This window comes from Microcebus murinus, chromosome 6, assembly GCF_040939455.1.
Source record: "Microcebus murinus isolate Inina chromosome 6, M.murinus_Inina_mat1.0, whole genome shotgun sequence".
Taxonomy (NCBI): domain Eukaryota; kingdom Metazoa; phylum Chordata; class Mammalia; order Primates; family Cheirogaleidae; genus Microcebus; species Microcebus murinus.
Genome location: NC_134109.1, coordinates 109,067,169 through 109,092,815, shown reverse-complemented (window position 1 = coordinate 109,092,815; position 25,647 = coordinate 109,067,169). Strand labels below are relative to the sequence as shown.

General features: G+C 59.3%; 1 protein-coding gene across 1 annotated transcript; it reads left to right on the top strand.

The window, feature by feature from the left end:
• Positions 1-242: 242 nt before the first annotated feature.
• On the top strand, positions 243-24,853 carry SEMA7A (semaphorin 7A (JohnMiltonHagen blood group)). The gene is made up of 14 exons (XM_012748227.3): positions 243-487; positions 14,592-14,743; positions 15,244-15,285; positions 15,595-15,687; positions 15,910-15,994; positions 16,139-16,249; positions 16,878-17,017; positions 17,552-17,736; positions 18,619-18,727; positions 18,820-19,018; positions 22,160-22,287; positions 22,465-22,619; positions 22,814-22,875; positions 23,182-24,853. Exons 1-14 carry the CDS (start codon positions 316-318, stop codon positions 23,541-23,543), a joined length of 1,995 nt encoding a protein of 664 aa, XP_012603681.1. The 5' UTR covers positions 243-315; the 3' UTR covers positions 23,544-24,853.
• The last annotated feature ends 794 nt before the right edge of the window (positions 24,854-25,647 follow it).

Sequence of the window (25,647 nt, the reverse complement as noted above, 5' to 3'; positions counted from 1 at the left end):
TCCTCCTATGGGGCGGAGGGAGTGGAACTGAGGCCCAGAGAAGGGACGGAGCCTGCAGCCGATGACAGAAGACCGCAATTTCGTCTTGTCCGCAGCTGGGTTCTCCCGGTGGAGTTGCCGGGAGGGGGTGGCGAAGGTTGCCCGCAGCAGCTCTGCTTTGCGTCTGGGAAGCCCGGGAAGCGAGGAGAGGCTGAGGGGGCGGGGGAGGGGCGGGGTGGGGTCAGGCGTTTGACTCCGCCTCCTGGCTTGGCTGTGCCTGCGGCCCGGCGCTGGCTCAGTCTCGGCTGCTTGCCGCTGTCGCTCCGGGGCCACGGGATGACGCCTCCTTCGCCCGGACGTGCCGCCCCCAGCGCACCGCGCGCCCAAGTCGCTGGCCCGCCGGCTTGGGCAGGGCTCCTGCTGCGGCTGCTGCTGCTGCTCTGGGCGGCCGCCGCCTCGGCCCAAGGCCACCCCAGGAGCGGACCCCGCATCTCTGCCGTCTGGAAAGGTAGGCGGCGCCGCGCGGCCGGCGGGGCGCGGGATCGGACGCTGCGCTGGGCGGGCGTGGAATGTGCGGCATCCGGAGGGAGTGAGTGCGAGCTGCTCTGCGGGTCCCGGGATGTCCCCGCGCTGTCCCCGCTAGGAGCGTGTGGGTCTGGGTGAGTGTGTGCGAGTGTGCGCGCGGGCATGCGGGAGCCGGCTGGAACGCTGCGGCGAGCGCGCGCCGGGGGCCGGAGCCCCGGCTAAGTCGCTCCAAGTCCGCGGGCAGCCTGGAGCCGCAGCGCCCGGCGCGGGGAGGAGGCGGGCCACTGTCTCGGCCCTGAGCTGCTCTCAGTCCTCCGACGCGGGGGCTGCTGCGCAGGACCCTTTCCCCACCCGGGCCCCCAGTTCCGGCCGCCTCCACCTGAGCTGCGGGCTCTGCTGGCGCGCGGGACGCAGGCTGGGCGGGCGAGGGGGGCGCGGACCCCTGGCAGCCGCTGCCGCGCTTCGGCTGCGGGAACAAAGACCCCGCCGCCCGCCCCGGCCCCGGCCCCCGCCCCGGCCCCCGCCCCGGCCCGGAGTGCGGGCCAGGCAAGGGGGTGGCATCCTGCGGCGAGGCGGGACGCGTTGCGGTGCGGGGGCTTGGGGCACTTGGGCTCTGCCTCTGCAATATTGGGACTGGCCGCTCCCCTCTTGCCCACACGTGGCAGTTGTCGCCAGAAATCGTCGCTAGCGTGGGGGACAGTGCCTGTTGGGTGGGGCACGGCTGTTGGGACCCCCAGGCGGCTGATCTGGGCTAGGGGTGTAGCTTTTAGGCCATGGTGGCTGTGAGAACCTGGCGGAGCAGTCTCCCCCCAGGAGCACCTCAGTTGAGACCCCTGTACTATGTGACAGAAAGCCTGCTAGGCAGGGGTTTGAGGCTTTCTGCCGCAAGGGATTGAGCTCCCCTCCCCTGCATTGCACACCAATGCCTCCCCACCCGCAGGCCAACTCGGCTCTGTCCCCAAATTTGGCGTCTCTGCAGCCCCCCTGTGGTGGTTGTGGGGGACTCATGGTGGGGGCTGGGGGGACTGGTCGGGTCTGGTCCCTCCTGGAGCCTTTTGATGCCTTTGACAGTTTGCAGGGTTTGCAGGAGTCTGAGCATTATCTGGGGCAGGTATTCTTAGCAGAGGGGAAAAAAAACCCACACACTAAAACGAGTGGCCCAAACTGCGGCAGCAGCTGAGGGAGCGTGACTTGCCCAAGGTCACTGGGCACTGTAGAGGCTCAGGGTGCAGGCAGGGGCTCTGATCTGGCACAGGACTAGTCCTCATGCTGGGTTAGGGAGGGAGAAGGACTTAGGTGGTTCTGTGACCATGACTGAGGTGTGCTGGGGGCCAGCTGTGCAGCCCAGCCTGAAGTGGGAGTGGAGCAGTGCTGCCAGAGCTCTGACCACCTTCTCCTGGGGATGCCTGCACACCCCTCTGTCATCCTTGCTCTAGCGCAGGCTTTGTCTGCCCTCCCGGCAGCTCTGCCTTCCTTCAGTCCTCCTGGCTATCTTGGACATCACAGTGTGGGCACTCCAGAGGGAACGAATGGCCATGTCTGAGTGTTCTGGAATCTTTCCCTATATCAAACCCCTTGCATTTGGCTCTGCTTGCTTTTCCCCCAAAGTCTTCCCATGACCCTCCCTCCCCCCTTAATGTATACCCACCTCTTAGGACTTAATGCATACATCCCATCTCAGACGCTTAGTCCCCACCCTGAGGCTATTTAAAGCTGCTTTCAATCCTCTCACCCACTTCTCAAAGCTCCAGCCTGGCTCTATACCCCCTCCCCTGCCCACAGCTCACTGCTGTAGCCACACTGGCCATGTCCTCTGCTTAGTAATGCACTGTTGACCCCTGCTGGGTGGCTGGGTCTGCCAGCCACTCAGCAATCTTGTCCAAGGACAGTCTGTGGTCTCCATCCAGTGCCAGGTGCCCTACTGGCCAGACAGGGCCTGCCACTCACCTTCTCCTCCTCACCCCCCAGGGCCACCAGCTGGTGACGGTGTGCCTGGCTGACAGCTGCCTCCTGTCTCCTGTGGGGTGACACATGGCAGTCGGACAGGAATGGGCTTGGTTAAGGCAAGCCCAAGAATGGGGTGGTGGTGGGGGGAACTCTTCTATGCTTGCTGTAAGCCTAGAGCCCAGTCCACCAGTGGGTGGGTGGGGGTATGGTCTTCTAGGAATGACAAGATCAGCAATGATGATGGTTTCTGGAGCCAGTTCTCTATAAGGCTCTATTGGGGTTTTAGTTTTGAGCGAGTACGAGTGTGGGAACTGGAATAGGTATGGAAAGTTCTTTATTTTCTGGTGCTTGGACCTCCAAGCGCTAAGGAAAGATTTGAGCAGGAAACTCTGAGAGGGTCCCAGCCTGACTGATCTGGAAGCTTGCTTCCTCTGCAGCCTCATGAAGTCTGGCAGAGCAGCTTGGGCCAGGGAGAGGGCAGTGCCAGCATGGACCTGCTAGGTGTCCTTGAGCTCTACACTTGTCTTTGACCCTCAGAGCTCACCAGAGCAGGCAGGGCTCTGGGGGTTGCATCCCCCAAGGGCTGTCACTGACACATGCACCAGTCAAAGATGTAAATGTGTGGTCCCTCTCTGCAAGCAGGGGCTAGAGGGAAGTGGATTGCAGGTAAGGGCAGGGGGTTGGCAGGAAGTTGGGGTGCTGTGTAAGCTGTGCACGCCTCCCCCATTCCATCAATGCTTAGAGGAGCTGGAGAAGCCCAGGAAGGTCCTGATCCCTAAGGTCAGGGGTGAGCAGGTCTGTCCACAGAGGGGACAGAACCCAAGTTTCCTATCTCTACCTGCCCAGCTGGTTCTGCCCTCACTCTCTTTTGTCCGAGTAAACAACAGGATGTTATTGTTGATTTGGTGGCTACGGAGCCATTATGGGGCCATTCCCCAAGGGCAGGGGGTTGTCGTCACCTCCTCCAGGGGATAAGATCACAGCTGGGACTCCCCAAGCATCAGCATTTCCAGTGGAAATCCTTGCCCCCTTGGGGACTTGGATGTGTTCATCACCTTCAAGGTGAGCTCCCCCTGCAGAACAGCATAGGGCGAGGGCAGTTCCCAGGAGAAGGGGAGTTTCCTGAGTTGAGAGAGATGCTCCGTGAGGTCACCAGGCACTTCCTACTAAGCTGTGTGATCTCTCTGCCCCGACAGTGGAGATTGTGGGAGCAGGTGTGACTGGAAGGGACACTGGCACAGGTCCGAGGATGACCATGCCTAGGGGAAAGAAGTGGTCTCTTGAGAGCCTGGTTTAGGCCCCAGTTATGGCCTGATTTGCTGTGTGACTGGGCAAATCCTTACCTCTTTCTTTTTATTTCTTTATTTTTTTATAAGGCCTGATCTATTCTAAAATCCTTGCCTTTTTCTGAGCCTTATTTTCCCAGATGCCCAAAGAGGGTGGGGCAGGGGTCGTTCTTTTCTGAACCCTAATGTCTTGTGATTCCTGCCTCTTGGGGGTGGCAAGGGGTTGGCAGAGGCTGCAGTGGCCTATTCAAATCTTAGATTTCAAGAAATATGAAGGATAAATTAAAACCTGGGAGGTCAGGGGAAATCCTTGAGTTTCATGTTCTTTGTCTGTCTTTTTCTCTTGGGCCAAAGGCTGAGAATCAATTAGAGGAAGTGGCTTGTTGGCTTGTGGCCTCAGGGGGGTGGACATATTCATTCAGCAGACATTGCTGGGGCCAGCCTTGTGCTTGTCTTGGGGCTGGCTCGGGATCCATCGATGAGAGGCAAGATGAGACCGTGCTCCTGTAGACTTCTGAGTATAGATGGGGAGATGAGCAGGTCAACTTCCAGGTATAATAGAATGTGCCAGAGTCTGTAACAGAGGGCGGCTGTGGGGGCTAAGGAGGTGCCTAACTCAGTTCTGCCAATCCAGAAGGGCTTCCTGGAAGAGGTGGCAAGCCAAGATGGCAAGAGGAGTAAGAATCTGCTTGGGGAGGGAAGGGACAGGAGGAACTACTCCACCTGATAGGATTTCAGACTCAAAAATTTGCAGCTAGGACCATACAGAGGAGACAAGCCACATGAGGGCCCCTGAAAGGGAGGTATTGAGTTAGCCTAGGCCTGGGCATGGGGGCTTCAGGACAGTGTTTTGCAGGAGGTTGCCGTGTGAGCTGGGCCACCTGTTATTCTGTGGCCAGCGCAGCAGTGGGGAGGAAGGCTGTATCCTCTGGAGAAAGTCCGTGGCAGGCAGGGAAAGCCTCCCTGGTGCTGGCAATGCCTGACTCCCTCATGGGAAGCTGGGCCTGGGGCCAGGGGGACCAGGGCTTTCCCATGGACTCTTGGCCATGGGGGATGCTCCAGTGAGGAGGCCTGTCCCCCAGCTCTGCCTCCTCCCGCTCTTCCTCTGCTGAGACTCTCCCTGCCGGGAGGAGCTCCCCAGCAGCAGCAGGCCCTGCTGGGGGAGGGTGCAGACACCCTTCTGACCAGCTTCCTCTTCCAGGAACCTTGGCCTCCTTAGTGGGGGGTAGGGGTAGATCACTATCTGGCTGAGGGTGGGGACTGAGGACATGAGGGGAGTAGGAAAGCTGGGCCCCCTTTTTTGAGGAGGGCCAGGGCAGGTCTTCTTCCCCCAGCCCCAGGTACCTCATCTTGCACCCTGCTGGACAGCTGGCTGGGTCACAAGAGACTGACCGCACCACACTTCCTCTGCTTTGGCTTGTGGCTCGGGGGCTGAGGAGTTTCCGCTTTTTTTGATTTCCTTTTTTGGGCTGGCCTGGCTTCCCCCAAGCTTTTCCGGTCCCAGAGTGGGTTCCCTGGCCTTGCGAAGAGGGGCGGCTGCCAGGTGTGTGGCTAGCTGACCTGTCCTCAGTGAGCCAGGTAGGTTAGAGAGAAAGTTGGAGGAGGGAGGACCGTGGCCCTTGTTGGGCCCTGCCTCCTCCTGAAGGCCTGTCCCCTCCCTGCTCCCGGTGGGACGAGGTGGTTCACCAAGCCCTTTTCTCCACCCCGACTTGATACTGGCCCTGCTGACTCTCCAGGACTGAGCCCTGGCCTCCTTGAGGTGCCTCCGCCCCTCCGCGTCCCTGTGCTGAGCAGCCACCTGGAGCACACGGCGGCCAGGCCACTCCTTTCCCCAGTGCCTGCACGGCGGCCTGGCCCCACTGCCACCGAGACACCATAGTCCTTCCCTCCTCCTGCCTCGGGGCCACTGCCCTGCCCGCTGTCTCTCTCTACACCCCATTCGCCCGCCTCCTGCTTTCTGCCTGGCAGAGTCGTACCGGTTCTTTCTCAGTTCCTCTGAGGAACCTTCTCAGATGGCCCCAGCCCACACAGCCTGACACACAGAGCTTAGGACGTCAGAAAAGAAATGTCAGAGATCAGCTGGGCCAGCCACACATGGCACAGATGAGGAAACTGAGGCCTAAGGTCACCAGGTCAGGTAGGCAGAGCTGGGACCAGGGCTGTCTTCTGACCCCCAGCCCCCAGCTCTTGGCCTCTCTCCAGCTGTCTGTCTGCCTTCATGCTCTGTCCTAGGCATGGGACTCCTTGAGCCCGTGTTGTCCTCTGCTAGCTCAGCCAGGTCCGGACCCTTCCTGCCCTAGTGCTGTCTCCTCCTAGGAGCCACACCAGCCATGACATTCTTCTCTTTAGATTTGGACCATACGCCTTCTCTGGTCCTCCCTCAGGTTGGCGGGGCCTTGGGTCTCAAGGGCAGGTTGATCTGTGTCATGGCTGAGGCTAATCTGGGTTTAGCCGTCACGGCAGCCTGGGATTAGGCTGAATCTGCTGTGCCTTCTGCACCCCCTGCTTCCAATCAGAGGCTTGGGCCCTGTGCCAGCACCCCCGGGGACCCCTCATTGTGGAGGGCAGCCAGCCTAGGTCTGTGTTCAGTGCCTCTGGGGAGAGGCAGGAGGACAAGCCCTGGGTTTGCCCTTGGGGATCCCCAGGTGCCTGAAGAGGCAGGTCTCCTGCCTGTGTCATTGGGAGGACCCCCGGAGGTCAGCAATGACCTGTAGACATGGCCTAGGACAGTGACAGGAAGTGAGAGCAGGAAAGGTCCGCGTGTGGTGGTACAATTGAGGAAGGCTTCCTGGGGGAGGGCAGGAGCCAGGCTAGAGCAAGGAGCAGGGGCCTGGGGTGGGGCAGAGAGAGCACAGAGAGCCATTCGTGTTGTCTTCTGGGCCCAGAACTCTGGCCGAGCCTATCAAGGAAGGAAGGTCACATAACGAGCTCTGTACCCCATCAATAGCCCAGGAACATCTAAGAAGTCTCTCCCCTTTAGCATGGGGGCTTGGCCTGCCCCAGTGGTGCCCCGCCCTACTGTCTGAGCTGTCCCTTCTTGCCCAGCCCTGGCAGTGGATGTCAGTGGAGTGAGAGGAGGCCTGGCCCTCACCTTCAGGACCCCACAGTCCAGGTGAAATCCCACCAGACAGTGTGATCTGAGAGAAGATGGTCTTTGCCAGGTGGCGTGTGGCACAAGATCTGGGGGGATGGCAGTGAGACCTGGAGCAGTCTGGAACACTTCCTGGATCCAGGGGGTTTAGGCTAGATCTTCAAGGACAGGTAAGATCCACGTGCATAGAGAGAAGAGGAAGGGGCATTGCAAGGGAAGGGAGGACAGGAGCAAAGCGTGGAGAGGGGATGAGCCAGGGCAGAGATGTGCAGAGATGAGGTGGGCCTTGACTGCCCTGCCCTGCCCTGCTTGGATGGGCAGTTGGGAGCCATGGTGTTTTTTTAGTTGTTGTTTTGCAAATAAAGGGGTGGAAGGTTGTGAGGAGGGGTGCTCAGTTGCCTTGTTTGGTTTTGTTGAGACAGAGCCTCACTCTGTTGCCCTAGGTTGAGTGCAGTGGGGTCATTGTATGTAGCTCACAGCAACCTCCAACTCCTGGGCTCAAGCAATCCTCCTGCCTCAGCCTCCTGGGTAGCTGGGACTATAGGCACATGCTGCAATGCCTGGCTGGGTTTTTTTTTTTTCCCTTTCTTTTTGGTAGAGATGGGGTCTCATCTTGCTCAGGCTCATCTTGAACTCTTGAGCTCAAGCAAGTAATCCTCCAGCTTCAGCTTCCTAGAGTGCAAGGATTATAGGCCTGAGCCACTGTGCCCGGCCCATGGTGGGTTCTTGAGCTGAGGAGCCAGGACTGGAGGCGAGAGTTTTGGCCAAGTGCTGGCTGGGTGGGAACTTGGCTGGGTGGGCCGAGAAAGAAGGGCTGATGAGTGCACTCTGCACCTTGCTGTGGTCAGCCCCAGACCACACAGGATTTTCTGTTCTGGGCAGAGAGCTCCTGAGACTTATCTTCCCAGTCAGTCATGCTGGTACACTCAGGGCACACCCCATGCTGCACCCCAGATTCTTGCCCCGCTGTTGTGATTAAGGGGCTTTGAGATGGAGAACACCTTTCAATGATTAGGAGAGACACAGATCGAAATACAGATTTTGTTAATAACAGGTCCTGGGGGGTGCGTGCCATACCAGGGGCCACACACACACACACACACACACACACACACACACACGAGGTCAGGGAGCAGGTGGAGAGAGAGCGAGTGTGTGCACACGCCATGGGCCAACATCTTTATTAGGTCCAGCGTGTTATCCAAACAAGTTTCCCACTGGGACTTTTACTTGGTGGGTTTGGAGCAAGCGGGGTCGCGCAGTGACTGAGAGGGGTCACCGTCCATGTCCGCAAAGTCCCTGCGGGGGTGGAGTCAGCGGCATCAGTCCAGCTTGCTGTGTCTAGCTGTCCCATGGCGGGTGGTCACCAGGAGGCGGGTGTATAAGGCAGGGACATGGATGCCACGTGAGGAGCTGGGAGGAGGGAGAGCGGGGAACTGTCGGGGGGCTGCACCCCGCTGCTGGTACCAGAGTCCGCTGCTCTTCGGCGTGGATGCCGAGGCAACAGAAACGCGCAGGACTTCACCGCGCTCACCTGGGCCTGCACAGCCTGCTTGCTCACACAGTGTCCTCAGGGTGTCGCGTCAGGGTCAGGCCTTCACTAGCCAATAAGCCCTGCCTGGGCCCTACGCGCTGGGCCTTGGTCCCCCTCTGTCTGGAAAGGGCTGGCCTGGAAGCCTCCAGGAGCCTGTCTGTGGAGTACTGTGTCGTAAGCACAGATTCTGGAATTAGCCAGCCTAAGTGTCAATGTCTGCTCCATCACTTACTGACTGTGTGACCCTGGGTAAGTCACTCAAATTCTCTGTGCCTCACTGTCCTCATCTGTAAGATGGGGGACAATAAGAGAACCTACCTCATATCACTGATGAGTAAATGAGTTAATATATCTAAAAATCACTTAGAGTGGTGCTGGGCACATCGTGAATGCTGTGAAAGGCTGGGTGGTAGGGGTGTTGTCACCATCGTCGTCATTGTCATCATCCTTGGGCATCTCTGGCTTCTGAGGGAACGCAGCCCCGCAGCCCAGCCCCTGCCAGCTGTCCCCATGGGCCATGCTGGCTGGCTGCCTTGTGCTGTCTCCCTGCTGGTTCGGGCTGAGGCTGGGCTGGGGAACCTTCTGTTTCTCCGCAGTCTTCCACTTGCCCTCCCTCCACTTGGGTGGTGAAGCCATCCTCTGCCCTCTCCCTGCCCTGCCCTGGCTCTGGGCCCAAGGGCAGGCCCTGTACCTCTGCCCATTCTCTGCTTTGAAGGTGCCACCAGCTGACCTCAGCCCCACGCTAGGGCTTTTGGAACCTGCTGGGCTGAAGAACATGCAGAAGGTGGACAGGACATAGTGTTGGTCCCAGACTTGCTGCTTTCCCCGGGCCTGGGCTCACAGCCTCCTACACACTCTGGCTGGGTCTTAGTGCCAGCCTTCCCTCCCTGAGCCAGTGAGTCCTGCTTGGCTCAGCCCCCTACAGCTTGCTTTCCACACTGCCCCTTCTCCCCAAGACTTTGCCTAGCCAGTCTCCTCACTAGCCAAGCCTCCTGGTCCTTGAACACAGCGGTACAGTGCCAAGAGCACCCAGCCCTTGGTGGCTTGGAAGAGCCTTAGTTTTCCTATCTGTAAAATGAGGATGCAAACCCTTGTCCTGCCTTCTTTGCAGGGTGGGTGGGGATTTGGTGGGCTTAGTCAGTGGAGGCGGATGAGAATGTTGGCTTCTGCTGTCTCTGACTTCCCAGTGCTCAGAGACTCACGCTTTCCCAAAACGACCCATGAATTTAACTCTGATTGTTTTGTGACTTGTTCCAAGAAGCACAGTGGGTCATAGAACCCAGTCTTTAACAAGTCCCAGCACTCTGCCTCTCCCGCCCCTGCCAATCCGCAGTGGAGGAAAATCTCAGGAAGGCCCAGCCCCTGATCACCGTCTCAGCCAGCGAGCTGCCTGGCTGCCAAAGCGAGCACAAGGCTCCTTGAAGCCAGGGCTGAGCCCACACGTGGCACACGTCCCCTCCCACCCACAGCTGACCTTGGTGGGTGGCAGGATGCTCCCTTTGGCCCAGCACATAGCTCGCTGTTCCCACAGCTGATAAAGACGGATAGACCTCTCACTCCTCCATAAGGCCCGCCACCTGCCCCAGCACACAGGGCCTGCCCTCGCCAGGCAGCTTTCTGGAACCCAGCCCTGCCTGAGTGTTGCCGTGACCCCAACAGCAACCATGACCTGTCCTTAGTGCCTGGCCAGTGCCACTCTGGCACGGCTCCTCATGCCTTCTTCCCTGGTCACACCAAGAGAGACAGAACCGATGAAACATTTGTTTCTGCGCCCCCGCCCCCGCGGAGAGGTTTCCTGCACCACTCTGACACGGCACCTCCAGTTTCACCATTAGTCACTCCTTCAGATTTAAGGCTCTGATTGGTAAAGGCCCCGGGAAATCAGGGTCTCACCTGGAAGGGGTGGGTGGGTGATTCCCTGTAGTTATCAGGTTAGTGACTTGGCACCCGGTGAACGAGGGAGAGAAGGGTAGAGAGCAAGAATGACTCAGAGAAGTAGAGAGGCTGAATATGCAGATTTTTGCAAATCAGAGGCTCTCCAGGAAATCTGGGATGTGGTCCTGGAGAGATGGAGCTGGGTGGTGGGTACCAGAGACCCTGAGCCTCCCTTGCTGTGTGCCCTTGGGCCAAGGGCACAGCCTCTCTGTTCTGTGTGCCCCCTTAGCTCAAGGACTGTTCAGATCCCTGTCCTTCCACCTTGACCTGTGAGGTGTGGGATTCCAAAGGGTGGAGAGGCTGCAGGCTAATTCCTGAGCCCCGCGCGGGGCTGCCTTCTCTCCGTGCCAGCGTGTGCCGAGGAGAGGCCGTAAGGCAGGCCTGGCGATGCAGGGTGGGGCACAACCGTGAGAGGCGGCTCCGGCCAGATGCGGTGGGGCCCTGACCTGAGGTTAGCCTGGCTCCTGCCCCTTGGCCCAGGGCCTCCCTGGCTGCCTGACTTGGGCATTCCCTGTGGGGGTGCCCACATTCCTGCCATTTTCAGAATTCACCTCCCTGCCCACATTCCTGCCAAGGGCTCCTTGAGGTTAGCATTCAAGGCCCCTTGGGTCAGTGGGTCAGGCTGGACCTGGGACCCAGCCCTTTTATGACTACAACAACCCCCACTCCACCCTACCCTCAGGCTGCCCTCATTCACAAGCAACAAGGCTGTGGGGACAGCACGTGACAGATGGTGATAGCACCCAGAGGGACTAGGACGAGGAGTGCTGCTACGCCAGGCAGGCCTGCTTTAGGGAATCCCACTCTGCAGAGGTTCAGACTTGCCGTCATCAGCTGCTGGGCTGTGTCTGGCACAATGTCTCCCACAAAGCAGCCATCCTCGTGGCGCTCACATCTGGCGGGGCTGAGTCTTGCTGGCCCTGTCACTGTGAGGAGGTGGGACTCAGGGGGCCCACAGAGTCAGGCTGGGCATGGGGCAGCCTGAATGTGCTTTCTTGTTGCAGCGAGGCGAGCGTTGGTTTGGAATCACATGGGGGTGGAGGTGGGTTGTCTTGTGCCCAGCCTGCCTCTGGGCCATGCCCTCCCATGTGCCCCAACCCCTCCCTGCCTGAACCCCTGGTTATTCTGGGAGCTTTTAGCTACCACTTAGTCAGCCACTAATGCGTCAGGCTGGGGAGAGAGGGGGGAGTCATGGTGCCAGACGGTGCTCCTTTTAGACAAGCAGGACGCAAGCGGGGGGGGGGGGGGCAGAAGGTGGGGGCTCACCAGAGGAGGGGAGGCATTGCCCACTCCCAGCCCTGCTCACAGAGAGCAGGCAGCGAGGGGACTGATTGCCAGTGGTCAGAGTATCCTTGGGCTGGCTGCACCTCCCCTCCCCTGCCACCTTCCTGATTCTGTCGTCAGGACTGGCAGGTCCGCAGCACGGTGCTTCTGTCCCCTGTACCTGCTACACACCGGCTTCCCACCATTGCTCTCCTGTTTCCCCTGCCAGGAATCCTCTCCCGCCTGTTCCTGCCCATCTAGCTTTTATCTGTCTTCCTCAACTCTTTGGATTCATAAAGCAGCAAAAACAAAGTGTTTAGGGATGTGACACTCCTGTGGCCTGGGCCTTTTAAGGGGCAGTGCTGGCCTTGCTCAGCCCCTGGCTGGCAGAGCCTTGGAGGCCGCCCCTCCCAGGCCCAGCTGATCCGGCGGGGCATAGACCCTGGCGGTGATGCCTTGGTGCTGCCTTCACTTCCAGGCAGGCCTCCTGCCCTGGAGCCCCCAGCCCCCGCTCCTGCTAACCTGAACAAAGCTTCCTTTCATGTATTCATCGAGCTGCTGCCACTGGACACTTCCCCTTCCCCGGGCACAATCAGGCCCTTTGAGGGCTGCGGGCAGTGCAGGAGCCCAGGCCGGGGCTGGGTGGAGAATGGGCCAAGGCCTTGTGCTGGGACAGAGCTCGTGTCATTCCCCTGCCCATACGCATCGCCATGCCACAGCTGGGAGGGCCAGGGACTGGGGGTCAGGGAAGGCAGTGCTCCTGGGCTCCGGCCTGTTCTTCTGCAAAATGGGACGAGCAGTGCGTGCCCCTCCCACCCTGGCCGCGGCAGCTAGGATTTGAAGGGACCTGGGCTCAGGCTTGAAGACCCGTGTGGGATTGTCCTGGTCCTAGCGCTGCAGCAGCTGCCCCATCCCCGCCGGCTCTCACACTCCCTTTATGTCTTCAGCAAATACTTTGTGAGCAGCGCCGAGGTCTGCGCCAAGACAGGTTTGCTTGAGAGCGGTGGCTGTCTCACCCTCAGTTTGCATTCCCAGGGTGTGGCCAGGCCTCTCCCCTCAGGCTTGACTCTCTGGGCAGAACTTGCTCTCCCTTTGACAGCCCTGCACCCCCAGACCAAGGTGCCCTCCATCTCCTTGTGAAGCCCTTGCCAGTCCCCTCTGAGGCCCGGGCTGACCGATGCAGGGGTCAGCATGGCCTGTGCGCTGGGGCTGTGGCCCGGCATCTCCAGGGGCAGATATGCACCTGTCTGGCTGCCTGGACGGGCGTGGGGGCGGGGCAGGGTCTGGGGCTGTCGACTGTCTGGATCCTGGGCTGCCGCTCAGGCTGCGGGTGAAAGGGGAGCCGCAGGAGCTGAGTCAGGAAGACCGTGTGGCTGTAGGGCGCTGACCCAGCTGGAAGGGAGGGGGAGCAGGGCAGCACCCGAGACCTGCCAGCCCTGCCAAGCCTTGGCCAGCACCCTCCCTGCCCCTGAACCACCAGCACAGAGCTGGGCTCTCAGCCCCTGCCCTGTACACCTGGGGCTGACGTCTCTGTTCAGTGGGCTGTTTGTGGAACGCCCAAGGAGAGGCAGGCCACTCGAGGGCAGTGAGCGCAGCACTTCTGTCTGTGGCAACCATGCTAGCATCTACGTGAACGTTTCTGAGAACCTGTCCTCAGTCTGGACGAGCTGATCTGTCCTACCTGCTAGTGTGACCTTGGGCCAGACATGTTCCCCAGGGAGCCTCAGGTTCCAGGCAGAGGTGAAGAACCAGAACATTCTTTCAGGGAAGACTGGCCATGCAGGGAGGTGCTTAAGGAAAGCGAGTGAAGGTGTGGTTGCATTTTCAGTAGGGATGGCTCAAATGGCAGCAAGAAGGATTTGGGGCAGACTTGAGGAAATGGCAGTTCTTTTCTGTTGGGGCTGGAGCTTGGTGTCACTGCCCCAGAGTGACACCCACTCTGGCTGCCCCAGAGTTTGCTGCAGCTGAAAAAACAGTGGTCAGACCTAGTTCCTGGGTGAGGCCCCAGGGTGGTCAGATGTGGGAAGATGCTGGCCAGGGCTGATTGCTGGGGGCACAGCCACAGGCCAGCCCATCCCTGTAATTTAGTCCTGCAACCAGGACAAACTCAGCAATGTCATCGGAGATGAGACATCTCCCCGGAGGCAGTGGCTTTAGACAGTTTCTTTTTTGGGCAAAATTGTCCCGGTCAGTCCTGCCAAAAGGCCCAGGCTGAGCTCTGTGAAGGTCCCCTGTCCCAGTTACTATGTGGGAGAGTTGATCTTTCCCCCCAGGAGAGCCGGCATCTTTGTGGGCAAAACAACACCGGAGCAGGCCATACTGCAGAGTGCAGCAGTGCAGGGGCTCTGGTTCAGGGCCTGTTACTGACCTGCATCTGTGTGCCAATGAGCTGCCCCTCCCTTGACCTCCGTTTTCCCATCTGTGAAATGGGAGGGAGTAGATGTTATGATTCCATTCCAGATCAGATCTAGTGCTCACTAAGGGACTGGGGGTGGGCCAGGAGGAGTTGGAGAGGGCTTCCTGAAGGAGGGGTGGTGTTGGAACATGATTCCTGGGGACCTGGGCTCTAAGTGGGGTGCTTAGAGGCCCTACTTCTGAAAGGCCCAGGTGCAGGTGGCTGCTTGCTTTGCCCTAGGGGAGCAGACCTCACAGGGCAGAGCCAGGCGCCCAGCCCCTCAGGAGTGTGTGTGTGTGAGGAGGAGTCTGTTCTCTCCAGAGGTCCCTGAACCGGGCCCCACGCTGAGGTCACACATCCTGAGGGGAGAGAGGCTGCCATCCTGGGGGAGAGCCGTGGCTCTGGGCGAGGACAGCTTGGTTGCTGGACCCTGCCAGGGGATCTCTTGCGTCTCTTGCTTGTGGCCAAGTCCTGGTGCCACCTCAGCTCAGACCTTGTTTCTGAGGCCCCGCCAGTGCCCCAGGCACCAGCCATTAGTTGCCATGTGGGCTGTGGTGTGCTTGGGTCAGGTGAGGGATCCAGAATCTTCTCTCTTGGGGCCCTGCTTCAATATTTCTACCATTGCCTCCTCCCCAGGCCGTGTAGGGCAGGACCGGGTGGACTTCGGCCAGGCTGAGCCGCACACAGTGCTTCTCCACGAGCCGGGCAGCTCCTCTGTGTGGGTGGGTGGCCGTGGCAAGGTCTACCTCTTCGACTTCCCCGAGGGCAAGAACGCGTCAGTGCGGACGGTGAGCCTGGACCCCTCTGCTGGCCCAGGGCCCAGCCCAGCCCCCCTTCCCCTCCCTCGCCCTTGCCCTCCAGCTCCCTCCTGTCTCTCCTCTGGCCCTGGTGACGGGCCTCGGGGGATCCAGGGAAGCTGGCATCTCTTCCTAAGCTGGCCCCCACCTCCATGTCCTATAAATGGTTTCTGGGGGAGGCTCCTTAAAGGTAGTCCAGATTGGAGCAGGGAGCTGGGCGGTGTGGAGAAAACACGGCCTGTCCAGGTGGGCAGCGTGGTGCAGGCAGTGCCGTGGCTCACTGAGGTCTCTGGGCCTCAGCTCTGGGTGTGAGACTGAGCAGGCAGCTATGTGACCTTGGGCAGGTCACTCGTCCTCTCAGAGCCTCAGGTGCTCATCTGTCAAATGAGAACAGTGGTTGTTTCGTCCAGGGCTTGTCCCAAGGCTGCATGGAATGCATCTAGGGGCATCGTGCCCTGGCAGAGGGGACTGATGCCTCTCCCCTTCCCCAGGTGAACGTCGGCTCCACCAAGGGGTCCTGCCGGGACAAGCAGGTGAGTGGGGCCAGAGTGTGGAGGGGTCTAGCCCCTTGGAAAAGGAAGAGGAGATCTGGGGATCTGCGGAAGGAAGCGTGGCCCTGCCCTGGGAGCCCCAGGCTGATGGGAACATGTAGTCCTTCTCCAGAGCCCTCTGTGCTTGGGGGATGGAGCGAGCTGCACCTCTCTGGGCTGTCCTGGAGGCTGCCACCTGTGCTTAGCTCTTCTGATGCCTTCTTCCCCAGGACTGAGGGTCCTTGTGCTGGGCCTGCCAGGGCCTCCCACCAACCAGCTTGTCTCCCTCCCCCTCTCCCCTTCCCTGGGCAGGACTGTGAGAACTACATCACGCTCCTGGAGAGGCGGAGTGAGGGGCTGCTGGTCTGTGGCACCAATGCCCGCCGCCCCAGCTGCTGGAACCTGGTGAGAAGGCCCCTCCCCATGTGCAGGAGCCTGCTCAGCTCACCTCTGGGTGGGCTTCTGCCCTCACAGTGGGAAGGAGAGGTGGGGAGACTCTGAGGTTGGCCTTGTCCTGGCCAGAATCCCAGGGAAGATGGGCCTTCTGGCTGGGAATCCAGCCCCCGCCATGGGGGGGGCCGTGGCCATGAGGTCACGTGGCCATCTGGCGGCTTGGGTCTCTGGCAGGTGAATGACACTGTGGTACCTCTTGGCGAGATGAGAGGCTATGCCCCCTTCAGCCCGGATGAGAACTCCCTGGTTCTGTTTGAAGGTAGGGCAGCGCTGGAGCGGGGGTCTCGGGGTGCTGCTGGGCGGGGGTGGGGAGTGGTCAGCTCCCTGTCCAGTGGCCGGCCTTGGGGGGTGAGGGACTTCCAGGACTGTCTGCCCTTGCCCACGCCCCTCCCGCGCTCCCCAGGGGAGGAGGTGTACTCCACCATCCGGAAGCAGGAGTACAATGGGAAGATCCCTCGATTCCGCCGCATCCGGGGCGAAAGCGAGCTGTACACCAGTGATACTGTCATGCAGAGTGAGTCAGGCTCCGGCTGGGCTGAGGGCGGAGAGGGGGTGTGGACGCCCAGGCGGCAGATGGGATCCTGATATTTCCTGCGAGGGCTCCCTGAGGACCACGGGGTCATTCAGGAAAGCAGGAGCTGGGTACAGGGCTGAGGGGCCAGAGCTAAGGAGTCAGGGGTGGCCGGGGACAGGGGAACAGCAGAGATAAAGATGTGGAGGCAGGGGGCCCAACACGCTTTGGGGAACAAAAACACAGGAAGCTCTCTGGACACAGTGCAGGGTCCCCAAGAGCCAAAGTTTATCCTCTGCTGAGCTCATGTGGGGGCAGTGCACTGCCCCTTCTCATTAGGACTCTGCCAATTGGGCAAAAGTGACATTGGGGCCCCCAGGGACCTTCCCTCAGTCCCCAGACATGAAGTCATTGCTCCTGGGCCGATGACATCTTTGTAGGAGGAGGCAAACAGGTGTGGGGTGGAGGTGCAGCGTCTAGAGCCCCTTGAGGGGTTGGACCTGGTTGTCTGAGTTTTATTCTGGCTCTGACTTGGCCTGGCTTGTGTAGACCCTGAGTGCAGGAGGGTGTACAGGGCCAGTGGTCCCATGGCAGGCTCCCCAGTCTTACACCCTCACCTGTGTCCCTGCAGACCCACAGTTCATCAAGGCCACCATCGTGCACCAAGACCAGGACTATGATGACAAGATCTACTACTTTTTCCGAGAGGACAATCCTGACAAGAATCCCGAGGCTCCTCTGAACGTGTCCCGAGTGGCCCAGCTATGCAGGGTGAGGGGCGTGGGGCGGTGGCTGAGCGAGGGTGTAAGGGCCCGTGTGCATGTGTGTAAAGGAGCATGTGCAGAGCGCGAGGGGGGCTGTGTCCAGGACTGTGAGAGTAACTGTGCAGAGCATCACATGCGTGTGAGTGGGTAAAATGGCTTAGCTCTTGTGCACATGTGTCGGTATGCAAGTGTGTGTGTATGTGTGCATGTGAACACGTGAGTGTGACTTTCACTTGTGTGAGTGTGCTGTGCCAGGTGTGGTGTGTGAGTGGGCAATGTGTGTCTGAGTCTTCTTGCTCTGTAGAGACCCAGTACCCTTACCTGCAGCTCCCCACTGTTGGCCCTGTGCCCTGGGTCCGCCAGGCCTGCTGGCTGAAGCCTCACCTGGAAACCTGGCCTGCGTCCTGGGCTACCTCTGCCTCGTCCCCCTGCTGGTCCCGGCCCCCCTCACAGCCTGCCTTCCTCCTCTGTAGCCTGGTGCTGGCATTTCTGGCATCCTAGGCAGGTGCTGAGGGGCCTCCTCTCCAATCTGCCCTTCCAGGGGGACCAGGGTGGTGAGAGTTCGCTGTCAGTCTCCAAGTGGAACACCTTCCTGAAAGCCATGCTGGTGTGCAGCGATGCCACCACCAACAAGAACTTCAACAGGTTACAGGACGTCTTCCTGCTCCCTGATCCCAGTGGCCAGTGGAGGGACACCAGGGTCTATGGCGTTTTCTCCAACTCCTGGTGAGTGGCCCTGATCTTGGGGCTGGGACTAGCATGGGTTCAGTGTCCAGTAGGAATCAGAGGACTTCGGTCCTGTTGAGGGGACAGCCAATGTGGCATGAGCTGGGACTACAGGCTCGGGACAGGGGTCTGCGTGGGGGACAGTCAGTGCGCTGTGTGTACTGTTGTGCTTGAGAGTTGTACACATGGGTGTGTGCGTGCACTGAATGCACACTCGTGACTGCACTTGTGCCTCTGTGTCCTGCCACCTGCGTGTGCCCAGAGCGGACACTGGGCCCTGGGAAAGGCTGCTGTGGCCTCTGTTGGGGTGCTGAGTGCCAGGTGCTATCACACCTGCTCAGACACTGCCTGAGCCTGATAATTTGCACTTCTTAATCGGTCTCATTGATTGAAAACAAGGCAGGCAAAAGTGTTATGTGTGTGGGGAGAGGTGGGGGACAGGATGTGGGGAGCCAAGACCCTGCTCCGTGGCTCTCTTATGCGGGGGCCTGTCCTGCTGGAGCACCAGCAGTCTGCAGTGCAGCCTGTGCCCACAGGGGTCAGGGGATCTCCCCGCCCATGTTGGGAGTCCTCCTGCCCTGGGCGTGGGTAGAGCAGATGGCCTCTGAACTCAGTGATTCTGTAACAGAGCACAAGGCTGCGGTTTTAGATTGCAGCAGAAAGAAATGAGGCTGAACTTCCTCCCTCCCTCCCTTCTTTCAGTGGTGTTTGATAACTCTGTTCCAGCCACCGGGCTTGGTTCAAGGATGGCCCTGCCCTCGCCGAGCTCGCAGGCTAGGGAACTTGATTGCAGGGATGTGGCTGTGCCCTGTCTGCTGGCTGGGGGGAGTGGAGGGAGGTGGATCCTGAGCCCCCATTGAGGTGGTCTCTGTGTTCCTGCAGGAACTACTCGGCTGTCTGCGTGTATTCCCTTGGTGACATTGATAAGGTCTTCCGCTCCTCCTCACTCAAGGGCTACCACTCCAGCCTTCCCAACCCTCGGCCGGGCAAGGTAAACAGTGACACCAGCCACGGCCCAGGCCCCAGCCCTACCCCCATCCCACCTCCCAGCTGCTACTGACCCAGGCCTGCTCTCCTCGCCAGTGCCTCCCAAACCAGCAGCCGATACCCACGGAGACCTTCCAGGTGGCCGACAGTCACCCTGAGGTGGCGCAGAGGGTGGAGCCCGTGGGGCCTCTGAAGACGCCATTGTTTCACTCTAAGTACCACTACCAGAAAGTCGCCGTCCACCGCATGCAGGCCAGCCACGGGGAGACCTTTCACGTGCTTTACCTAACCACTGGTGAGGAGCTACCTGGGAGCCCTGGTTTGCTTTGTAACCATGGATAGGAAAGGTGTTAAGAATAACGTGGTTAACGTCTGGTTGTATCTTTACACAGGGAAGGAAGAGTTGAGTGACTAGCGCTGTCAGGGTTAGCATGTGTGGCTGTGGAAGTTAGGCAGGGAGGGCTTCCTGCGGGACAGGGGGCATAGGAAAAGGGAAAGGTATCCCAGGGTGGGAGGAGACATGCCCTGGGAGTCGGAGGCAGAAAGGTGGCAAGTCTGAGCAAAGCTGGGTGCAGCTTTGGTCGCGATGTCTGACTCAGGGAAGAGATGCGCAAGGTCAGGAGCAGGGACCTGGTCACAGGGCGTCCTGGGAGCCCCCGCCAGGCAGCGGGAAGAAATCAGACCCTCTGCTTGTCTGTGGGCTGTGCAGATGAGAGGAGACATTTGAGGAGTGGGCAGTGAGCGCCTTAAAGCTGAGTTGCAGCCGTGAGGAGAAGGGAGGTCAGACGCGCCTAGTTCTGCCCCGTTCCTGCTGGAGTTATTTTTTGTAAAAATAAGATTATTAACAGGCCTAAGGCCATGTAAGACAAAGGTTAAACCACACATGCAAGTCATAAATTTACTTAACACATCACTTGAATCTCATTATGTGTCCAATGGCTTGTCTCTGATCAACAGAGTTCTTTATCTTAACTTAAACTTATCTCATAAGTTAACTTAAACTTATCTTAACTTCAAACATTCCGAGCCTTTAGACCATTTCTTAACCAATTACAAGTCAAAGAACTTTTAAACCCACCTACAACCTGTAAGCCCGTACTTCAAGAGGTCTTGCCAAGATGTCAGACCAAACCAGTGTATGCTGCCATGTATTGATTTATGACTTCATGTGCAATGCCTGTCTCCCTAAAATGTATAAAACCAAACCGTAACCCAGCCACGGCGAGACCACTTGCTCAAGGCTTCTCAGGCTTGGCTTTCTGGGCCATGGTTGCACAAATTCGGCCGAGAATAAACCTCTTTAAATTATTTTACAGGGTTTGGGTTCTATTCTGTCGACCATAGGACAGAAAGGATTCAGTGAGACGTGAGGCAGGAATTCTAGACGGCAGTGCCTCTGTAGAGTTTGCAGAGGGGCAGCCTCTCCTCTTCCCTGGAAGGGCCTCCCGGAGGAGGCTGGGCGAATGCCCTGGGCTGCTCCTGCTTTCCAGAAGCCCTTGGACATGGAGGAGCCAGCCCTGAGTTGAGTTTGTGACAGCTTCCCAGTCCCGGCTGTGCCCAAGAGGATCCTGGAAGTAGGCTCAGAGACCAGTGTTGGCCGGCTGCGGGCTCCCTGGAGACTAAACAGGGCCCCAGCACCTGTGTGGCCACACAGTTCAGGGCCTAGGCTCCCACCCTCAATTGCTCACATGTGACTTTCTGCTGCTGTTTTGCCTTGGGGCTGTCTTGGCTTTGGTGGTCTTATTGGAAACTAGAACCACAGCACCATTGTTCGGCTCCTAGAAGCCTGGGGAGTGGAATTTCCTATGGTGCAGGGCCTGGGTTCTAGGTCCTGAGTCCCCACCACTTTACCGCCTACCCTATTCATGCTGGCTGCACCTGTGGGCCCTGTCCCTGCTCCGGCAGTTGCTGGCCTAGCTGCTGTGGTCAGCCAGGGGCATGGCAGGGCATTGGGGAGCAGGGGAGGAGAGGTCACGCAGCACGGGACTGGGAGCAGGAGCCAGGACAAAGAAGGCTGGGTGTGGGCTGTGGACTCCCTTGCTGCAGACGTGGGTGGGAGCACACATGAGTGATCAGGCAAGGTGTGTTGGTTCTGTCTGTGGGGCAACAGAGAGACACCATTTTGGAGCCTGTGGCATTCAGAAATATTGGGGCCAGACAAAAAGTAGAACTTTCTAAGTCTTCTGCAGAGAATGGGGAGGCTCTCACAACTGGGAGAGGTTATTGGCTCTGCTCCTGAGGATTTTGCTGAGAGGAGGCCATTTCCGGGACTGCTTTGGAAGGAGGTGCAAGGCAGTGGCTGGGGTGGGGGCTTGTCAGGCTCAGGGAGCCTCTGGCCACATCTCAGAGCCTGCAGACAGGGATCACAGGCATGTAGAAGAGACGTCCTAGGCAGGTGATCATCTGACTGCTTTTTTGGGGCAAGTGATGCCCTGGGAGATTGGGAGGGAGGGAGAGAGGGAGGCAGGCTATTCTAGAAACTGGGACAGCGGGTGAGATGGGATTGGGAGGACCAGGGGTCAGGATGCCCATTAATCCCCAGGTGCGAGCAGAGAGAGCAGTGGTCTGGGAGGCAGGCCACCTGGTGATATGACCTGGGAACTCTGATGTGGGGTCCAAGGTCCTTTTCAGATCTAAGATTTTATAAAAATTAAGATATCCCCTAAGACCACATGCAATGTGGAGTCCTGGATTAGACCCTGGAACAGAAGAAGGACATTAGTGGAAAAACCAGGGAAATCCAGATGAATCTGCAGTTTAGTCAGTAGTAATGCACCAATGCCAATTGTTTGGTGTGACAAATGTACTGTGGTTATGTAAGATGGTAACATTAGGGGAAACTGGGGAAGGGCAGATGGGAACTCTCTGTACTATCTTTGCAACTTTTCTGGAAATCTAAAATTATTCCAAAATAAAAAAATGTATTTAAAGAGAATATATCCCCTAAGAGTCCAGGAGGCAGGGAGTCATAGAAGAAGTGGAGGGGCAGGGCTCTGACAGATGTGGGTTCTGACTTGGTTTCTGCTGGTGGGCAGCTGTGTGGCCTGGAGCAAACTGCTGAGCCTTTCCGAGCCTCACTCCTCACTTGCCAAGTGAGGAAGAGAAGACCCGCCTTGCAGGAGGGTTAGCCGAGGTGATGCGTGGAGAGCACTCACGCAGTACTTGGGGGTGTGGGCCTCCAGGTTCTGTTCCTCACACTTCCTGTGCAGCCTTGGGCCCTGGGCCCTCTCTGGGGAGCCCTTGGCCTCCTGGGATGGCCTCTCTGAACAAGCCCTTGGGCTCCCACATTCCTCCCCAGTCACCCTCTCCTTGCCCCACCCACCCCAGGCCTGTGACTCTTGCCTGAGCCATGACTTCCTGCCCTTCCCCAGCCTAGAGAGGCTGCCTGGCTCCAGCGTGGGCTCCCACGTGCTGACCTTTTGCCCACTGCCCACAGACAGGGGCACCATCCACAAGGTGGTGGAGTCAGGGGAGCGGGAACACGGCCTTGTCTTCAACATCATGGAGATCCAGCCCTTCCGCCGCGCGGCTGCCATCCAGGCCATGTCGCTGGATGCTGACCGGGTGAGCCTCCCCCCACTCTGTCCTATGGGGCTACCTAGTGACAGCCAGCTGAGGACAGGGCTCCTTTGCATGCAATTTGCATGTCCCTATAAGAGCTTCTGGGCCCCTGGGCCAGGGGGCTTAGGACTCAGTGCAGGCCGGGGTCCTGGTCTGACCCAAGTTCTGCTCTCCTTCCAGCGGAAGCTGTATGTGAATTCCCAGTGGGAGGTGAGCCAGGTGCCCCTGGACCTGTGTGAGGTCTACAGCGGGGGCTGCCATGGCTGCCTCATGTCCCGAGACCCCTACTGCGGCTGGGACCAGGGCCGCTGTATCTCCATCTATAGCTCCCAACGGTATGTTGGCCAGGATCCCTTGTCCTGGGAGAAGGTGGACTGGCAGTGGGGGTGGTGCTGACGGGCTGGAGGAGGTGTCGGTGCTGGCCCATTCTGGCTGGCTCTGTCGTCTGCGGATGCTGCGGTGGGGTGAAGACAGGGCAGGGCCAGGCTGCAGCCTCCTGTCTGCTGAGCCTCTCTCCTTCCAACCCCAGGTCAGTGCTGCAATCCATTAATCCAGCCGCGCCACACGAGGAATGTCCCAATCCAAAACCAGGTACCTGATCTGGCCCTGCTGGAGGCCGTGGTCCTATGAGGGAGGTAGAGGCATGCCCCGTTGTCCTGGTCTGACAGAGACATGGCCTTGTCCAGCGGGCCCCAGGCAGACAGGGCAGGACTGTCCTGCCAAGGGAGCTCCTGGTGTGGGGCCGGCATGCACGGGGTGGGCTGGGGGAGGTGGGGAACAGGAGAAACTGCCGCTGGGCTCCCTGTGATCAGTCAGAAGCCTTGCCCCTGTGAGCCCGGACTGTGGGTGGGCACAGCCTCCCCGGCCCCTCCTCACGCTGCCTCCCCGCCTCCCCAGACAAGGCCCCACTGCAGAAGGTTTCCCTGGCCCCCAACTCTCGCTACTACCTGAGCTGCCCCATGGAGTCCCGCCACGCCACCTACTCGTGGCACCACAAGGAGAACGTGGAGCAGAGCTGCGAGCCGGGCCACCAGAGCCCCAGCTGCATCCTGTTCATCGAGAACCTCACGGCCCAGCAGTACGGCCACTACTTCTGCGTGGCCCGGGAGGGCTCCTACTTCCGCGAGGCTCAGCACTGGCAGCTGCTGCCCGAGGACGGCATGATGGCCGAGCACCTGTTGGGCCATGCCCACACTCTGGCTGCCTCCCTCTGGCTGGGGCTCCTGCCCACACTCACCCTTGGCCTGCTGGTCCACTAGGGCCTCCTGGGCTGGGCATGCTGCAGACTCCTGCAGCCCAGGGGCGCTAGGAAGTCTCACACTCAGAGCCGGCTGGCCCGGGAGCTCCTTGCCTGTGCTGCTTCCAGGAGACTGAACAACCCGAGGGGGGACGCCAGGCCCGGAGACGTCCAGCCGCAGGCGGCTGCTGGGCCCAGGTGGGGCAGGGGCAGTGGGGGGCTGAGAATGAGGGCGCCGACTGTGAAGCTGGGGCACCGAAGACCCAAGACTTTGTCTTCTGGAGAATATTTTCAGAAACTCCTTAAACTTGACAGTGATGTTCCTGGCCTAAGAGCCCATGGGCCGGGAAGAGGGGTTTGGAAAGGGGGAGCTAGGACCCCTATCTCTGGACCTTGGGGCTGAGGCCCGAGTCCTTTTGGACTTTCTGTACCCAAATGGCCTCCTTCACCCTCATGGCTGGGGTGGCCGGTGCTCCTGCAGACCCACGGCCACCCTCTGCCCGGCCCTGCCCTCTGCAGCTTCCTCACCAGTCCTGGTCCCACTGGACAGCCGCCTTGCATGTTTATTGAAGGATGTTTGCTTTCCGGACGGAAGGACGGAAAAAGCTCTATTTTTATGTTAGGCTTATTTCATGTATAGCTACTTCCGACTGCATCTGTATGAAAATACCAAAACTACATGCTGGGGTGGGGTGGGAGAGGGAGGGCTGGGAAGGGATGGGTTGGGGAGGGGGGTGATCCCAGTCTGAGGCTCCTGGGGATGGGCTGAGAGTCTAGCGACGGGCATGGGTTCTTGGAGAGTGGCATGAGCTGGCTCTGCCCTGGGAGCCCAGTCTGAAGAGGGTGTTGTCCAAGCCCCCGGTATGGGGGAGGTTATGGGAGGGGGTGGGGAGACAGGAGAGTGAAGGAGAAAACTGAGCCCTAGGTTCACGGTGTTCATTTAGAAGGAGGAGCCAGGTCCTCAGGGGGAGGATCCAGGACTCTGCCCTTGGCATTGGGGGTTGGGGGGCAGGGGGGCCTCCTCCCTTCCCCTCAGCCCCCTTTCCCTGGGGCTGTGCTTCCATGCTCCTAGCCTCCCACCTTCTGCTCAGGACATGTCATAACTTAGGCTAAACTGTGAAAATTCCCGTGGGGATGGCCTGGGCCAAGCTCTCCAGGTGGGTGGCCCTGCCCAGCCCAGTCCATGGATTTCAGCAGAAAGCCCTTCTCTGGCTGTGTCTGGCTGCCCAGGGCAGGGCCTGGGGCCAGCGGCCTTCCAGCTTTGGCCCCTGCATCTCTTCTCAATGCACTTTAATAATGTAACATATTACTAATAAACGAGCTATTTATTTACCTGTGCCTGCTCCTTGCCTGCGCTGCAGTCCTGGTCAGGGCGGGAGGGTGGGGCTCCTGTTTCTCACCAGTGCCTCCATTCTCACATTGCCTTGTTAGAGCCCAGGAACCAGCTCAGCAGGCTCTGGCTAGTGACAGGCAGGAATGGGGGTCTGAGCCCCCAACTCCTGGGTGCATGCTGCCTGCCCAAGCCTTTGACCCTGAAGCCCTGATAGCTCTTGCACCCCTTTCCCTATTGCCAGCCTCCACCTCCCACCTCTCTGTCTTCCAGTTCTGGGAGGGAAAGCGGGTCCAATGCGGCCCCTGGGATGCTCTGGTGGCAGCTGTGTGTGCTCCCTTGGGCTGGAGGCTGGTGCTGCCGGGGAAGAGGGGAGGGGATTTGCTCCAGGCCAGGCCAGCAGGCAGGGTTAGGGGTCAGGGTGAGGGGGGCCTGTGGAGGTCAGGGCATGCCGCAGAGAGTGCGGAGGGACCTGGGGGCAGGGATGCAGTGGGATTTGTGTTTCAGAAACTCAGAGCCCCTCCAAGGCAAAGCACACGGGATTCAGAAGGCCAAAGTCTGTGGGAGAAGGGCCCGGAGGCCAGGATGGAAGGTGGGGAGGGGAGTTGGGAAGCTGCTGGGGGATAGAGGTCAGGATGAGGGTTCCGGCACGAGAGGGCATTGCAGAGAGGAGCCTGACGTCCCCCAGAGGCTTCCCCTCTGTCTTCTCTCCCCTTTGTTCCCTTCTCTTGCCCCTGCCCCAGCTTGGAGGGACCTTGGCCTTTGGGGTTTGCTGGGAGTTTTTCCTGAGCAGTGA

What these genes read in the sequence shown, in the direction of transcription:
- SEMA7A (XM_012748227.3), top strand. Translation starts at nt 316, where the DNA reads ATGACGCCTCCTTCGCCCGGACGTGCCGCCCCCAGCGCACCGCGCGCC. An exon ending in TGTCGCTGGATGCTGACCGG is followed by an intron (nt 22,288 to 22,464) that starts GTGAGCCTCCCC and finishes CTCTCCTTCCAG; the next exon opens with CGGAAGCTGTATGTGAATTC. An exon ending in TCCATCTATAGCTCCCAACG is followed by an intron (nt 22,620 to 22,813) that starts GTATGTTGGCCA and finishes TTCCAACCCCAG; the next exon opens with GTCAGTGCTGCAATCCATTA.